General features: G+C 34.8%; 1 protein-coding gene across 1 annotated transcript in view; it reads right to left on the bottom strand.

Moving 5' to 3' along the window:
• The window catches only part of LOC142317650 (uncharacterized), a 75,939-nt gene extending 58,243 nt beyond the window's left edge, over positions 1 to 17,696 (bottom strand). The window contains exons 1-2 of the mRNA XM_075354206.1: positions 17,286 to 17,696; positions 10,901 to 11,121 (exon numbers count right to left, since the gene is read on the bottom strand). Coding sequence (XP_075210321.1) covers positions 10,901 to 11,121; positions 17,286 to 17,426 — 362 coding nt within the window. The 5' untranslated portion in view covers positions 17,427 to 17,696. The remainder of the gene's footprint in view (positions 1 to 10,900; positions 11,122 to 17,285) is intronic.
• Between the last annotated feature and the right edge of the window lie 1,322 nt (positions 17,697 to 19,018).

The raw sequence follows: 19,018 nt of genomic DNA, 5'->3' as shown, positions 1-19,018 counted from the left end.
ACATTTTGTTTTATTTTTTATGAAACTTAAATTTTAATATTAACATTCCAGTACTCATAACATATAAATTACTTTAAAAACTTTTAAAAAAATCTTCATAAAAAGTTTATTACTTTATGAAATAATTTATTAATTTTTTCACCGTTATCTAACATTGGTAAAACAATTTAAAAAAAAGCATAATTTAATGGTTAAACATGAAATATATTAAATTTAATTTACAGTATCATCAGTTGTATGTTTTTGATCGTGCACTAACCTAAAAATTGTAATTTCATTCTTGCTTGTATTAAAAAAATTGTTTTGAAAATTTTCAGTATCATTGTATTCGTGTTTTAAAATTAGAAGACCAAACATTTTGTTGAATTTTCTACTATATTATTGAGTGATCTGGAAACTCTCCCCCACTATTGTTTATAAAAACTGTATTAGTTTTTTGTATCCTTATTTGTTAATGCTTCTCTGCACATACAAGATTATTAAAATTATTCAATACAAAGAGCTTGAACATTGATCTGGCAGACCACGATATAATAAATTAAGAGGTTCAATAATTTGAAGGGTAGAACAATCTGTCTGGAGCGCTAGCATAAAATAAATGCAAATTATGCATATTTATGCTTAGATGGCACTATATTTAATTTTAGCATTATAGCATTTTTTGCAATGAAATTAAGCTTGGGAGTCTAACAAATCAACTGATAGGATAGGATTCTGACATTAAAGGAACTAATCTTTATATCTATAAAGTAACCTAGAAATTTTTTCTGATATTGATTTTTATTGCAGCTGATAAGATAAGATTTGAGAGAACAAACCAACTTTTCAGCTGATATCATGATTGTGGCGTATATTCACAAATGTGATTCTTATAAAGATTATTCATTCATACACAGAATGTACCTAAAATAGTGGGTTGGCTATATATTTTCAATTCTATTTTTCAGAATAAAGGGAAAAATGCCTTATGAAAAAAATATTGATTCCCATTTGTTTTCCTTCTGTTTCCAATTTTAAGACTGGATCTAGGAATCGTAATAATATTCAATACACATAATTTAAACTAACGTTGTCTAATAAATAAAAATTACAGTGTAAATATATTCACAAATTTTGAAGTTGCAACCATATCAATTTTCAAACCTTTATATCTTGGTAATCCTCATATTTTTTTTATTCTTTTATCGTATTATTACTTTTATCATATTATGTTTTTTTCTTCATAAAAATTAAGAACTTTATTGTGAATAATAACCAACATATGACAGAAAGTATGACATAATTTTCTACCAGATTTTATCTTCTCTATTAAGTAAGGTAATTGATTTATTATGATATTAACTAATTTACCATTAATTGTTTTACTAATTATTTTGATTTATTATTAATACTATTTCTTTAATTAGTTTAAAAGTACATAATCATTTTTTTAAATATAAAAGTAATAAAAGATAATTAGTTGGACAATCCAAAAATTTTATTTTCAAAACAATAATTGAGATCAGTTTAAGATAATAAAATTTCATTTTTGAAGTAGCAGTAAATATTATGATTGTTTTAAAAGTCCAACAAAGTAGATAGATATTCAAAGTAACCACCATTAGAAACTTTTTGAGTCAGTACCCTACTTCTGAGACAGTCTTACCCACTCAAAGTTTCTTGGACTATTTTTATTTGATTAAATCCATTCTGAAATCTCATATTTAGGTCTTCAATACTGAAGACTAGAATAAAATTAACAATATTTTTTTTAATGAAAAGAATATTGAAAGTCAAGGAGGTTTAAGGTGGGTGATCTGGCAGACCACAATACTGCCCCACTATGACCTATTCATTTTTCAGGAAAATGTTTCATGCAGGTGATTTGTTACCAACTGACTTAAATGTGCTGGAGCACCATCATTTTGAAACCACATATTTACTTTTACTTCTAGAAATGGGTCTTTCAACAAATCTTAGGAAATTTTCTATCAAATGGTTAAGTAATTTTCTCTATTTAGACTGGTTTGGTAGAACCACAAGAACAAATAAATAGTAGTTAACAATACCTGCCCACATATTTATGGAAAATCATTGTTGATTGCTGCTCTGGTAGAAAAAATCAGTTAATTAGGGCTATAATTAACTGATAATATATATAACTAATAAAATAATAAATCAAATGGTAGCATAATAAATCAAGTAACTGATTTAATAGAGGTGGATCCAGCCTGCCAGTCAGCTTAAGTTTTAGGTTCATTCTGTATATAATTATATACAGGTGTCCCAGGAGGATTCTGTTAAACTTTATAGGGGTATTTCTCTTAATGGAATAATTTAAAAAATGAATCATGTAAACAAGGGTCCAAAAACGCCTCATTAGCAAGTTAACAACTAGTGAAAAATTTCATCCCAATTTCTGCTCTTCCGCTGAAGTGAAGTCCTACTGAATTTCTGGGAAGGTAAATTAAAGGGCAAATTTAGTGGTTTTTTATGGTTTTTGACAGAAAAAATTTTAAATCGATCCAAGAACTGTATCACTATTATTTTCTGCAAAATGTGCTGTAATAAACAAAAAAACTGAGTTGAAAAACACAGTTTTATAGCTTTGGCGTAAAATAACTTTGTTAATTTGTATATAAACAAATAAAACTTATTGGTTAAATTAATAGAGAATTTAATTCTGAAACCTGATGTAAATTACCTACCAACAACATCCCACAACAGCAATTTAGTTGTACTTTCATGTGAAACAATAACTGAAAAATTATGCTAATATGTTTTTGTGTGCCTGCAGTATTATATTTCTGAATTATCAGTGCATTAATTACCCACTAGGGAAGCTATAATGCTGTACAATATTAGTAGTCTGTATTTAATCTTCTAGAGTGCAAAGCTCTACAAACAAACAAAATTTTCAAACATTGTTGTGGTTATAATTCAAAATATTGCTTCAGTGTGCTGTATTTGTTATTGAGAAGTTAATTTTCAGAATAAAATTTTATTTAATTTTTGAAGTGTGCATTTTTGATTTATATGTATTTAAGTAGTTCATTTACACTGATTTTAAAAGCTATTTATAATAATTAGTAAGTGTTTTGCTATATAATAAACTTTTGGTTGGTTTGCTTGGCATTTCTACTGTCGCCACCCCATTCGGTCGCCCTGAAGCATAAGACCGAATGTCTGTGCCACAAACAACTACTGAGCCTCGAAACAGTTTAGCAATCAGTGTCCTAACTAGCTCCAAGAGCTAACCTAAAAGTGTGAGTGGAATAAGCATGGTACCATACACCGCTCGCTTGCGTGTCCCACCGCCCACTTATCATATATCAATAATATGGGTAGGCATACCCTGTCAACTACTAAAACAAATATGACTATCAATAATTAAATTTATCTCATCAAAGACAGCAATTCACTGTCACACCTAGGTCGCTGAATGCCAGCAAGTACCTTTCCACAATTTAAGTACTTGGAGCCTTAATCTGGCTGGTAGCCAGTCATATCTCTCAGTTAGCTTCCAACAGCAGCGCGACAGGAGTCTTTTCCCTTAGGTAAACTAGTGATGTCGGTTGAACAAAGCAACCGCATCAAGGAACTCCCACATGGTTCACCAATGCGGCTCTTGCCACATTGATTCACCGTTTGTGAGTGGCCAATTTTCCCCTTGACTTCTAATTTCCAGGGTGGCTACAGTAAATATAGTAAATAGGGTGGTTGTTCTATAGCAAAAGAGAAATGCCATGTAAGTTTATGGATCAAGAATACACCAACATTCATTTCATGTATGGTTTTTGTAATGGCAATGCTACATGAGTTGTTGAAGAATATCGTCGGTGATTTCCCTAATGAAACATTCCTAACCGGCAACTATTTACAGATACCCATGCGCAGCTAAGGCAAAGCGGAACATTTAATGTAACATCTGAATGGAAAACAAATGTGAATGTGCAGCTTTTATGTATGATAAAAGTCCAACTTCTAGTACTCATAGATTATACATTTTTGGGGATTCTATTCAACAGTATGTGGCAGACATTATACAATGAAGGTGTCTATCCATTGATTCTCAACAGTTCAGTGTCTTGAAGAAGGTGATTACAATCTGTGGTTGGATTATTTTCAATGGTTATTACAAAATAAGGTGCTTCCATCGCTAATATTAGTTGCAAATGAAGTAACATTTAGGTGAGATGGGATTAACAATACACAAAATGAACATTTTTGTAAACATAACAATCCTCGAGAAATCATTGAAACTAATTTCTAGCATCGTTTTTCATTACATGTTGGGTGCTGAATAATAGGTTATCAGACCTCACATTTTCAACAGTAGACTAACAGGTAATGGTTACCTAACCTTTCTTCAAAATGAGCTGTTAATACTTTTAGAGGAGTTTCACTTAGTATAAGAACTGATATGTATCTCCAACACAATGGTGCACCAGCCCATTTTTATGATCCTTTTTTTATATTTTAAAACCCCTACATCCCCTAGCCGGACATCCAATTAAGTATACTCGGCCCGAGGACGTGTCCTTGAACTCAAAGGGGGCCTCCCCACCCGCCGGCTATACGTCCAGCACGGCAGTTCAGTCCCCCCCGGTTGGATCTTATCTTTGTTTTGGTACCTGCCTCAAGCAACCGATCGGAGGGTATCGGGCCCAACTATGTTGTTTCCCGCTCCCCGGCCGACAGCCGGGTCTCGGCCTTTTCGTTTTTTCATTACCCAGTCCTAAAACTCCCCGGAGTCTCCGCCCGACCATCGGGACCCGCACACCTAAGCATACTAGCCCTCATCGACGAGACTCTCCATCCTGCACTATTCTAACTCGAATTAGAAGAATCAATTCAAAAACCGCGCCTCCTGCCCTCTTCGTCCTTGATTCTAAGGACCTGTGTCGCATAAGTTTCAAAAGCCCTCCAATTTTCAGCGGATAGAATAATGTGGGTCAACAAGTTGTTTGGTTGCATCCCATCAAGTCCAGCGGCAGTCCTTTGTATACGCCATTGTTGACAAACAGAAATGGTGTGTTTGACGTCACCTGTTTGCTCACAATAAAAACGGTTGGGGAGTTTCTTCTCCCGAACTTATACAGGTATTGTTCAAACGCGCCATGTCCCGACAATAGCTGCGTTGTGTAGTAACTCACTTCTCCGTATTTACGGTGTAACCAAGTCTCTAATTCGGGAATAATTTCCCGAATTAGAGGTGCCTGTTCAACACCAGCCCAAGCCACCTTCCAATGCTCAATAATGAATGGCTTCCTCCTTGTCAAGACTAGACGCTCGCATGGTTCTCCCGAACCAATAATTCTATTGGCGGCACTGATGATAGCACGCATGCCTCATCGTAAGACAGGGTACGATGCTGTCGTTATCCCCAGCAATGTCCGTCGGTGTACTATCCTGAGTCTGACTTTGTTATGATTTACATTAACGACTGCCGCCCATGCCGGTGCGGCACACAAAAGGGAGGAAGTCACGACGGAGATTATCAGCCTCGTTCTTGACGATCTTGGTGATGGTACCTTCTACCTTGCTACACTTAGCCTCCACACGATGGCTAAAATTCAGGTATTTATCGATGTGTACGCCGAGGTACATGGTGGTGGTCGCACCAGCTATCACCTGTCCTCGTAACCTTAGGTTCAACTGCTTAGGGCGTCGCCTGCTTGTAAGCATGATGTGGGTGCATTTATCGATAGACACTTCCAGGTCATGCCGTACCAGCCATTCGTCCACCAGTCGGAGGGCTGCATTGCCTCTACTAACTCTGCTTCTGTCATACTCTGTACCAATATAGATTAGTCATCGGCGTAACCAATTATTTGGACTCCTTCCGGGTATGGGATCCTAAAAACTCCAACGCACATGACTATCCATAATAAGGGCCCCAGGACTGAGCCCTGAGGCACGCCCCCGAATAGCTGGTATCTCCGTCCACCAACCAGTGTGTCAATTCTAGTCCATCTATTTGACAGATAGTTAGAGACCTGGCACCGCAGGTAGCCAGGTCATGGCGGCCCTCCTGTAGCCAGGGCCGCCATGATCGCCTCCCATGATGCAGAGCCAAAAGCGTTCTTTATGTCGAGTGAGATCGCGAGTGGCATTTCGCGAGTTCTCAATGATCCACTCCTTACATCTGTGGCCCATGCAATAACCTTCTGCAAGGCCTGAGTCGCCGATCTTCCTTTACGAAAGCTATATTGGTTCTCATGGATGGCTTGTTGTCCTTCCAGCTCCTCAGTAATTATATTGACAATCAGCCGTTCTGCCACCTTACCCTTGTTATTAATAAAACTTAATGACCTGTAGTTAACTATTCCCTATACGTTCGGGAGTTTCAGAAGAAACACCGTTCTCGATTCCTTCCAGTATTGCGGAAACTGTCTGTGCTGTACTCCGTAGTTGGCAATGTCTGTTATTTCCCACGGTACAAGACTCATGAGACGTTTAAGGATGGCAGATGGTATGCCATCCGGACCTGAGCTTTTCTTGCTTTTTAATCTGGCTATGGCAGCCACTACCTCGACTTCTGTAAATCCGTGTAAATCTCGCCCTGACGGGCGAGATTTACCTCATACACTTCCTACAGAAGTGTACTATACAGTGCATAGTACAGAAGTACTATAGAATTACCTCATACACTTCTGTACGCGGGAATAAGATCGTCAGTTGTTGCCGTGATTCCTCAGCTGTAAAGACGGGCAACCGTCTACCTAGTCTCTTGGTAACTACCTGATATGCCCGATCCCAAGGGTCGGCATTCAACTCTTCGCACAGTTCCTTCTATTTGTCTATTTTGGCCCTCTTTATAGAATAATTAAGTTCTTTACGCGCTCCTACGAAAGCAGCTGCCGCAAGTTCCGTTCCCGGGTCTTTTTTTATTCTTAACTGTTGAAGTCTTTGTTCGGCTATTTCTGCATTCCACCAGTAAACTGGGTGGTGACGCCTAGCTTGGTTTGGAATACGGGCGATTTCAGTCATTATGAGATTCTGTAATACATCGGGCGTTAGTTTTCTGCCGTCAGTTAAAGAATTGGTCACATATGCCGCAACCCTATTGATCTGATTTACTGTCAAGCGTTGAGGCATCGGTCGTCTGCTATCCGCTAACGCAGTTTCTCTGACTTCAAGCGTTGAGGCCAGATGATCACTGGCCACCTCGTCCCGCAGTAATTGCCACGTAACGTTATCTCGACTAAACCTCGCGTCAACCAAAGTGAGATCTAACACCGATCTGTGACCTCGAGTTATGTAAGTCGGTGAACCGTCATTGAGGCATATCAGTCCGGGAGTGATAAGGGTATCCTTTAACAGAGCACCACGGTTATTAGATGATTTTGCGCCAGCCGCAGTCGTTCAGCAGTTAAAGTCTCCCATGACAATTGTTCTTTTGGGTGCATCCATTATAACTCTTTGTAAGGCTAGAAGTCTAACTTGATACTCTCTAATGGTAATGTTAGGATTGATATACACGCCAATCAGTATAAAGTGTCTCAATTGAATGGTTATAATGCCCTCAGATCTATGATATAGGCCAATATCCAGTCTGTTGTTAAGGTTCCTAATAGCGATGTCACCTGCTGTATCTGGAATCCATTCTCTTCTAGCCGCTGCGTACACATTAGGCTCGCTGGTTACAACTAAGTCGTAACCTGCAGGAACTGCAAGGTCATCCGCCATATACAGCGAGAGGAGACTGCTATTGTAACTTAATCATGTAAACTTGTCTGAGAGGAGACTGTGAGCAGTAACTTAATCATTACAGCACTTACCGCACGTCACGCCTCCGGTGCTGTGATTATTACTTTGGCAATCTAAACATTTGGTAGCCTCCCTACATTCTCGAATACGATGACCAATGACACCGCAATTATAGCAGAGGGTCGTCCGTGGCCCCTCAGTCTCTGCTACCGTGGCCTGTACTCCAGCAACAGTAGCAGTGCTGTCCTTCAATACGGATATACGCCGGACAGTGGACCCATCTGACCCTCAGCCTTGTCACTACTAGTTTAATGGCCCCTCTGTGTGTTGTTATCACGGTGGCATTTTTCGTATACACGTCTCAGGGAGGTTACCTGGTAGTGTTTACCTGTACCTATGACTTTGGAGACAGCATGTCCTATCTCCTTTTCAGTGGTGTTCACTTCAAGGTCCTTGATGTTGATCACTGTGCACCTATCGCCTCTGGTTCGTAGGTCTACTTGCAGCTCCGCTGCTCTGTCTCTAAGTATGGATGTGAACTCATCAGCCGGTTGCGTGCCTTTAATTCGCACTTCGAGTTGCTTATTACGGCCCTTTCGAAGTGACAGTACCTCTCCTGCCTCTTCATTGGTAACTTTAGACTTCATAGTCCGCAGAAGGTCAGCTTATGTCTTTCCCACTGGTTTGACAACAACTATTTTACTATCTTCGACCGGCGGTGTGCCCCTTCTGGCAGACGCCGATCTAGAACGCGCTCTTACCTGATTCCCCAATTTGGGCAGGACCATTTTAGGCGGCTCTTTTTCTTTCCTAGTCATGTATATCACTAGTTTCCTAATACTAGTTTCTATAGATCCAGTTGGCAAAATGTAGACCGGAGTTCTCGTCTTGCCAACCACCCTTCTCAATGCCTTAAGAAGTGTGGCAGTCCCTGCACGATCTTCCTCTGAGGAATTGTAAAATACGGAGTATCTAGTCCATTTTGTAGTGATACTATCCTCATCTAGCTTAGTGGTATTATCTACACTGGCTTTGCCTTGTTGAATTTAGTGCCTACAGCACCCGGCCTCTGTTGCTTATTCAGGTCAACGTAAAAGCACTTATCAGTTTGGGGGTCAACCGATGTCACTCGATTCATGGTTCACGTAGACAAACGACTGGGTAGTCTGTCAAGCAGCTGGTCGTCTGTCAGGTCTGTATCCAGTATATCAGGTAGATCATCAGTCCTACCTGAATCAGTTTGGGTGCCTTGTGTTTTAGTATCCACGTCAACCGTCGTGTCATTTAGAAGAGATTTATAAATCTCAGTCAACTCACGCTCGTGTATTTTTTGGTGCGTGTCCATTGAGTTCCCCAAATTCTGCCTGAAAGTGATTAAGGCATGTCCCAGCTTGTAGGTGATCTCTTTAAGCATATGAGAGGTCTCTTCTTCCTCTGACGAGCCGGCTCGGATATGCTTTGTCCCTTTCGAGTCCGTTGCCTTCCATTCTTTTCTGTCTGGGACACCAGAGGGCCCTGAGAAGCTTAATTCCATTCCCTCCTCCATAGGGATGAAGCTACCTGGTCTCTCTTATTTTTCCTGAACTCTATGAGAAATTCCGAGTTCTTTGATACCCCACTCTGGAGGGGGGTGGTGGTTTAAGGAGGGGGAACAAGGGATTTGGGGAGGGTTGGGAAAATGTATCTCCCCGAATCTTCAAAATCGTCAAAAATATTCGAGAGGAAGAGGTGGGTCAGGGGGTCGAAAATGTATCCGACCAAAACTGCCTCTCAAAAAATTGGGGGGTAAGGAAGGTTCCAAATCGTCAAGATCCGATAGGGTTTCAAAAAATATTGAACGGGGCAGGAAAATAAGGGTAGGAAAATCTCCCTTATAATTACTCTAAAAATTTAGAATAATTAACACTAGACCCACTCGTGATTGTAGAAAAAAAACTATATCCTTGTTTACACCAAAGTCTATGACGTAATAAGCTTGTCCACACTTGTCGCAGGGCTTAAACCTTTTTCCGTCTAACCTCAATAGCCAGATTGCATGTATTCTCATGGAAGAATAAACCACAAAAGTAAAATCTTAATAAAAATGTAGTCTGTCGTCCAAAAATCTTGAAATTTTACAAAAAACATCCATTAACCTTTCCACAATAAGATACACTATATCTCCAGTTGAAATTAAGTAAAAACCAATCAAAAGCACATAAATGCGGAGCTAGAATGCACATGTCCTGTTATTCATTATCTGAATGAAATCCTTACTGCTGGATTGGTTGAGGTGTACCTCAACTATGGCCAGATAGATCACCTGATAAGAATCCCATGGATTTTTTTGTGGGTTATATGAAAGGGTTAGTGTACTCACAAAAATCAGAAAATGGAGAGAGCAAAAAATCAAACAAAGAACAAACAAAGAAAACAAAGAATCACATGGGCCATTGAAAAATTTAAAAACAACCCAAGAATACTAGAAAATGCTATCTCATCTGTATCTCACCATGCTGAAATGTGTTTTCAGGTTGGTGGCAGGCGTTTAGAACAGTTGATGTAATGTAAGAATAACTTGTGCCATTTTATTTGGTTTTAGAAGTTAAGTTTGTCTTTACAATTTTATCTAATAGAAGGCTGTTCGTTTTAGTCTAAAATTGCATTTCAGTCTTTTCAATATTGGTACATATTGTTCTGCATCAAAAAATACATTATTTTCTTGCACTATTATTTATTTTTTATTGACTTTATTTACATCAATTTTCTCAGAATTATTCTTTATCAATTTAACCAACAGGTTTTATTTGTTTATCGACAATTTAACAAAGTTATTTTACACCATATAAAAAAAAACTGTGTTTTTCAAATCAGTTTTTTTTGTTTATTACACACTATTTCATACAAAATAATGGTGATACAGTTCCGGGACCAATTTTAAAAAAAATTTCAGGTCAAAAACCATAAGAAACCATTAAATTCGCCCCTTAATTTATCTTCTTAGAATCTCAGTAGGTCTTCATTTCAGTGGATGAGTAGAAATCGGAGTATAATTTTCATAATTCGTAACAAAGCATTTTCAAACCCATGTTTATATGATTTTTTTTCATTATTCTGTTGAGAGAAATAAGCCTATGAAGTTTAGCAGAATACTCCCTGGACCCTCTGTGTTTGAATATATATATATTTTGCTAAATTCTAACCAACAGACTTTTAAAATAATTTTTACCTGAATAAATCGGATGGACATGTTCTATTAATTATGTATTGTTTTAATCCTACAGTTACCACCTGATTAATGAGGTAGAGAATTGTGAGGCGATGCTCACTGATCCATGAATGCCAGAATCTACAGCCATAATGTACATTTATTTGCGGAACTATTGCTGACGCCATGTTTTTGAATAAAGATGACACTGCAGTAGTATTTTCCATCACTTTAGATATATCCTGAAGAAAGTGTAAAATAATTTACTTTATATTTAACTGGAATGCTATTTATTGAAAAAATATATGCTTTTAACTATTATAGAAATGTTAGTTTGTCATCAGATTTAATTATTTTGAAAGTAATGGTGAGACACCTTTTATTGAAAATATTACATTAAAAAATGTATCCATGTATGTATTTAAGCACTATAATCAAAATGGTTGTAGATGACTTGTCACAGTTAAAAAAATTATATTGTCATCCTTAATGCCCTTAAGATCTACATTTACAAGGGAAAGTGAGGTGTGAAGAAGTGGTTTCGTTGCTTTCTTCACTAAGCCAAAAGTATGATTACATATCAGCATACCAAGCACACCAAAAATGCAGATGATATTTTCATTCTCTTCATTACAGGGTATGATTATGTAGTAAACATTATTACTTCTAGAGAAAGAAACTCTTGTACCGTAGATGCTTTACATGTGTCACAGCCATAATAAAAAATTAGGATAGGTAGTGTAAAACAACAGATTAATATGTCTTTCAATAGTGAAACAATGTGTAATACACACAGCTTCAGTGCGTTTGAAGTGAGAATAAGGTAAGTACACATAAATACATACTTTTTTTCACAACCTATAGAATATAGATAGAATAATTACTATAGATAATCAGTGATTACAGGAGGCAAGATAAACAAATCTTCATAATAAGCAACAATATCTTTTTGTCAGTTTTTTCAAGTAAAACAATCTTATAATTTTTTTTTGGTATAAAAAATTCTATTTTGAAAATGGAGAACATTATTATATTGTCTTTAAAATATAATAATAATTATGATAATCATTGAAATCATTCTTCTAATTATACAATCACCATTACTAAAAATAATTATTCTCAGGATTATTTTCTTTTGGTGTTTCTACATTTATACTGAATATGATTCAAGTATATTATTTTATGTTCTAAGTAGGTTCATATATTACTGCTTATACTTTAATCAGCAATTAAATCTTCTGATTTCAATGAACAAACATTGTAGTTTTGTTTATATAATGTTATAAATCGTCAGTTTTTACTGTTGACAAAATTAGATATGAAATAAAAATTCATTATTTTTAAGAAAGTGATAGCTGAAGCATGGATGTATCAGGGAGTGTACATCCCTGACAGTTTTAGTACATCCCTGATCAGTTTTAGTATTATATCCACAACAAAAATCAACTACTAACATGATTACTCAGTTTCAAGACAATGCTATGGACTGGAACCGGTTAGACAATAAGAAAGTAGCTAATGAGATTTATTTCTTATAATATATATTATGACATGATATATATTATATGATGTATAATCATGTCATGATGTTTGGTCTGGGTTCAACTAAACCATATTAATTATAATAACTTGAATCTTAATATTATACCAACATCCATGGTAAAGCCTCTACATTTCGTCTGTAAATGTTCTGAGTTTGAATCCTGGTCATATTTGGCATTTTTTATACATTATAACATATGCCTTTAAAGTAATTACTTCATTGGGTCATTAGCTTATAATTGTTAAAATAAATAAATATTACATTCCCTTACATATTTCATATTAAATATATTATAGAACATTATTAGTTAGCATTTGGTTACTATACTATGTAATCCAGTTAACAGATTTTGTAAAGGATACATCATTATTCTTTAAACAATGATTAAATTATGCTTATATGCAAAGCTATAGTTCGAAATCTACCATTATTCAATATACTTGTACTTTCATTTCAAATAATAAATGCAGTGAAATGAGACAATATTAGATTTATTTCCATGTAAAATTTTATACAAGAAACTAAGAATTTTACGATACATTTTTCTAAAGTATACAACTATACATCTCTCTTTAGAGATTTATGTCTGCATCTCTTTAAATTCAGTTGGTTAAATTCAGCAAAATTTTAATGAGATTATTACTAATTTAATTAATGTTCCTTATTCAAAAATGATAGTAGACTGCTGGTCTTGCTCTTGTTAATAGTTGGATTTACTTATTATAACTGGTCTACACCTAGAGTAATATGGAGTAAAATTTAGTTACAGCTGAATAAAAGGTAATGTATATATAAATAAATACTTTATTAAATCAAATTTGTTAAATTTTATCTGCTAATTTGTTTTTTCTTCAATTTTATACTGTATAATATTTTTAAACGCTGCAGGATTTTTAGAAATGATTAAAATATTACCACTTTGAGCAATTTTTCAGCAATCTACCAGTATGCTTGTAAAAATAGTTTCAAAAGATCTATCAAGAAAAACAGTAGAAAATAAGTAAAAAAATTATAAAAAACTGAAGGGATTGATGAGGAAAAGAATAGAATGGAGGTATCAGTAATGATAGGGTTTTGTACTGCAGTACACTACCATGTATGTGTTCATAAAGAAATGGTATGAATTCAGCCAATCATAGTTTAGAAACAAAGCACAATAGAATTGTTCTACAAAAAGAATAGAAACTCTCCATGAATTTTTTTTGTGGATTTTGATATGTACTTCTTAAGTTACCCTGCAGATGTCAACATTATATTCAACTTATTGCCATACACAACAAAGAGTGGCCTTTGTGGTAGATGAAATGTCTTCAGTGATCTGTTATTTTTAAATGGTCCTCATTTCTTATTACGAAACATGAAATGTAGTTTTGTCACTGAAAATAACCTCATTTAATAACTTCCCATCATGATCTATCCAGAATTTCTATGGTTAATCCAAGTAGTTTAATATTATTGTTTGTTTAAATTTTTGTAATACCTGAAAGTTTGAAAGTTACCTGTACAAATTCCACAGAAGGTCCTCTCCCTGCATATATTGTGCATGCATATGTTGCATGTATTGCGACAGGGAGGATGATGCAGAACACACCATATTTATGTGTAATGAATGGTAGAATCAGAGAAGAATGGCTGGGAATAATGAGCTTCAGGTAGAGAATCTTTTGATATTTATTTTAGGGTCGGAGGCCAACTGGAAGAAGTTTAAGACTTTCGCGACCAAAGCCCTCACCGCCAAGATGGTAGAGGGGTGGAGAAGAGGGTTCTAGATGATGTCGGAGTAGGGAAGGGTGGACAGCCCCATCTGTGAGTGGTCGCATGCTTAGGTATGCGGCCTACAATGATCGGGTGGGGACTCAGGGGCCAGTAGGTGGGGAAAAAGTTAAAACCGAGACCCGCCTGCAGGAGAGGGTTTGGGTGTTGGGAACGACATAGTCAGGCCTGGTTACCATCCGCTTGGGATTTGAGGCAGGCAACAGAAGATCCAACTAGGGGGGCTGACCTGCTGTGCCGAATTTTTAGCCGGTGGGTGGGGAGGCCTCCTTTGAGTTAAAGGACATGCCCCCGGGCCAAGTATACTTAATTGGATGTCCGGCCCAGGGATGTAGGGATATAAAAAAAAAACTGAAGTTTTATAACTGATTTAGCAAGCCATTTAAAATATTGTGAGCAGTTATTTTTTAAATGCCTAACTATACAGAACACTTCAACACTGGTATTTTTGTCCAACTACTTCAGCAAGTTGACTTTGTTTCTTTGATTGTTTTCCACATCGACAAATGTTATTTTTGTGCAGCAATTTTTGATTTTGTACACAGGATGGTATTCACTGCTAAAGTGTAACTTTTCTTTCTTTCTTTTTCCTGTTTAGTCTCTGGTAATTACCTTTCAGATAATACTTCAGAGGATGAATGAGGATGATATGTATGAGAGTAAATGTAGTCTTGTAGAACCTCTCCTGAGATGTAGTTCGACCTCTCCTGAGATGTGTGGTTAATTGAAACCCAACCACCGAAGAACACCGTTATCCACGATCTAGTATTCAAATCCGTGTAAAACTAAAGTGTAACTGACTCAAACTTAGCAAGCCAAAAGATACATTGAATGTTCCTCTTAATTTTAATCATGGTTACTAACAAATTTTATGCAGCTATAGACCTTATAATAAAGTTTGCTGATACTAGAACTTATTTACATATCAAAGACTTGGACAGTTTATCTTCACTTTGACATGTATATTATGTCTGTCAAGCTTTGTTCTAAAATTATGATTGTTTGAAACATGAACACTATATTTTGTAATTCATTAAGGATTACTTCATTTAATTGATATACTAGATATTTTTAGCAACTATTATTGATTCATTATTTTCATTAAATTTGTTTCACTGTTAAAGTTATAAGAATCTTGACATGATTATATATTGGATAAAAATTAAATTTGAGATATATTACATTTGTAAAGAGGTGAAAATTAAAATTTTTTTTTGTTGTCCTCAGTCATTTGACTGGTTTGATGCAGCTCTCCAAGATTCCTTGTCTAGTGTCAATCGTTTCATTTCGGTAAACCCCCTACATCCTACATCCCTAACAATTTGTTTTACATATTCCAATCGCTGCCTGCCCGTACAATTTTTCCTTTCTACCTGTTCCTCCAATATTAAAGTGACTATTCCAGGTTCCCTTAATATGTGGCCTATAACTCTGTCTCTTCTTTTAACTATATTTTTCCAAATGCTTCTTTCTTCATCAATTTGCTGCAACACCTCTTCATTTGTCACTTTATCCACCCATCTGATTTTTAACATTCTCCTATAGCACTACATTTCAAAAGCTTCTAATCTTTTTTTTTCAGGTACGTCATCGTCCAAGTTTCCCTTCCATACAAAGCTACGCTTCAAATATATACTTTCAAAAATATTTTCCTGGTTTAAATTAATATTTGATGTACACAAATTATGTTTCTGACTGAAGACTCATTTCGCCTATGCTATTAATCATTTTATATCGCTCCTGCTTCATCCATCTTTAGTAATTCTACTTTCAAAATTATTCAAGAATGTGTTATTCAAGAATAACAAAATTCTTCTCCTTCATAAGCTTTTCTCTTCATATTTTTATATTCAGTGTTTCATCTACATTATTTCTACTATGTTTCATCACTTTCATTTTGTTTTTGTTCATCTTCATGCGGTAGTTCTTGCATAGAACTTCATCCATGCCGTTCATTGTTTCTTCCAAATCTACTTTACTCTCAGCTAGAATTACTATATCATAAGCAAATTGTAGCATCTTTATCTTTTCCCCTTGTACTGTTACTTCAAACCTAAAGTGTTCTTTAACATCATTAACAACTAGTTATGTAAAGAATAAAAATTTATACTAATTTAAAAATTTAATTTATAAATTAAATTAAATTTAAACATATTTATAAATTTACTGAAAACTACCTGTACTCAATATATCTGTAATGTTATGAATTCATTTCTGTAAGTATAGGTCCCACTCAGCCTGTGTATTATTTTCGGGGGGGGGGGGGGGTTGCTTAAAAATGTATTTATTGAAATAATTATTTACTTTAATAAGTTGGTCTAATTTGGTATAATGTTATTTAACCAGAATAAAAGGTTGTATTTTACTTTAAAAAAAACAAAAGAGTATCTTGATACCCCCTTTGTCTGGTGGGGTCAAACATTAGGTTGAAGCTATATATATATATAGAGAGCCAAAATTTTGTGCCAAATTTCAAATTTAGAAGTCAATGAGTCCCTGAGATATTTAGCAAAACTTGGAGGAAGAAATAATGTGGAACATCCCTCTAGCCGTAAATACGATTGACTTAAAACATAGTAATAAAACATACTAAAACAAAATTTTCTGCAACCGCTATATAAAGATTCAAAAATTAAAACTGGTGAAAACTACTTCATTTTTTAATTTTGACCTAATTTTAATGCAATATATAGAAATCTTTTGAGCCAATTTTTGAAAAAATTATATTTAGCCAGATATATTAAGTAAAATACATACATCTTCTGGATATTTCTATAACTTCTGTTTGTATTTTATGGACTAAGGGAATTTTGAAATTTAGACATTTGGTAAAACTCCAATATCTAAAATTTTGACCTCGCTACTTTTTTTTTATAACTCTGTAGTAGCAGCAATAGAACTAGAGCTGTGAAATTAAAAAAAAATAAATAAATAAAACTTTTTAATTTTCAATACATTTACCATATCGCCATAAAATTTTGAATAAATATCCACAACATAAAACAAATGTGTTCGTATTTCACTCATGAAATGTTAATTCCTCATTAAAAAAAAAAATTATTTTCTATGTTTAATATAATTATTATGTACCTGCCATACATGATTGTCATCTAACAGAAGTGCTCCCAATTCTTGTTCTAAAGAACAACATAGCATGTGAAGTTCTTTGCAATCTTTTATGAAATCTAATGTTGCCTGATCTTCTCTTGGAAGCCATTTGGCTACACTCATACTTAGCTTCTAGTCAAAGAAGAGCAACGTTTATTAATAAGTTTTATTTTTACCCTGTTGATTTCACATTCACTGATAAAGCAAATAATCATTTTTTATTTTATTTGTTAATGATTAATAATTAATTTATCACAAACCATTTAATATGTTATTTATGTATTTATTGTTATTATATTAATGTAAATAAACATTAAAATGTATAAGTTAATTTATTATAAAGTAAAGAAAAAAGGTACTATATAATTATACAAAAAAAAAAATAAGGCCTGAGCTTTAATTACTGTGACAAAATTGTGAGGCACTTGCTAACTATATCTGTAGATATGTTACATTATGAGTTGTTAAAGAAATAAATCATGGCTTTTTATCATATAATTAATTTACTGGAAGTTAAATTTATTTTGAGCAATGTTTATCATCACTGCCTATTTTTCATTATATTTTACTATCCTGGATCTCTTTTGCTGGTGTAGCATAAAAATTTCATCTTTCCCATGTACATTCATCAAATCTGTAAAAAAGAGGAAAAAAGTATGATTAAATTATAAAGTAACTGAACAGGAAATTCTGAAAAATGTTTGAACATTTAGTTTTGTTGATGTTAAGTAATTAACAATAATAGTATCTGTATCATCAAGATTTATGACACGTAGAATATAATTGAAAAAAATATCTATTACATTTTCTATTTTTTTTAATTTGTAAATATTGTAAACTTTGTACATAATGGTAACCTCTATAATATTTCTATTTTATTCACACAGTTTGTATATAACATAACATAGTACACCTCAAAATATTTCAATAGTATTAAAAATCTTTTGACATATTTTTAAGGCCGATAGATTTTACTTTCTCATCTAGATAGCAAAGCTATAGCTCTAGAAGGATAAGTATTGTAATCAGTCCAATTTGGGCATATGCAGTTTATCAGATCTTGGCATTTTAACAACAAGGAACCAAGAAAACTAGTTGGGAATTTTCCGGATGTTAATGTTAATGTTAATGTTAATGTTAATGTTAATGTTAATGTTAATGTTAATGTGTGTGTGTGTGTGTGTGTGTGTGTGTGTGTGTGTGTGTGTGTGTGTGTGTGTGTGTGTGTGTGGGCGTGTGTGTGTGTGTGTGTGTGTGTGTGTGTGTGTGTGTGTGTGTGTGTGTGTGTGTGTGTGTGTGTGTGTGTGTGTGTGTTGGTGTTGGCCTGTAAATAACCTTATATCTCCAGAACTACTGAACCGATTTTGACCAAACTTTGTCAGATTACTTTTATATATGAGGCATTGATACCATTATATTTAAAAATTTAATGAAAATAGGTCATTAAGCGAAATAGGTCTGACAGATACTATTTGTCTTCAAAGTATTAAATTTCTTTTCGACACCATTGTTTCATTCATTTACTCTTGCACGAAGGAATACACAACCAACAACTTTTGTGGTGAAGAATTAGGAAAGAGTTGTGATGCCATGACCGACTAGAAAAACTAGGAGGAGGAGGTAGGTGTGCACGGACTGTTTATTACGAAATCCGACTGTAATAGATGCCTGAAAATCATAGATGAAATAGACGCGAAGTGTAAGAACAACGAAGA

This window comes from Lycorma delicatula, chromosome 1, assembly GCF_047948215.1.
Source record: "Lycorma delicatula isolate Av1 chromosome 1, ASM4794821v1, whole genome shotgun sequence".
NCBI lineage: Eukaryota > Metazoa > Arthropoda > Insecta > Hemiptera > Fulgoridae > Lycorma > Lycorma delicatula.
This window is presented reverse-complemented; position numbering and strand designations above follow the sequence as displayed.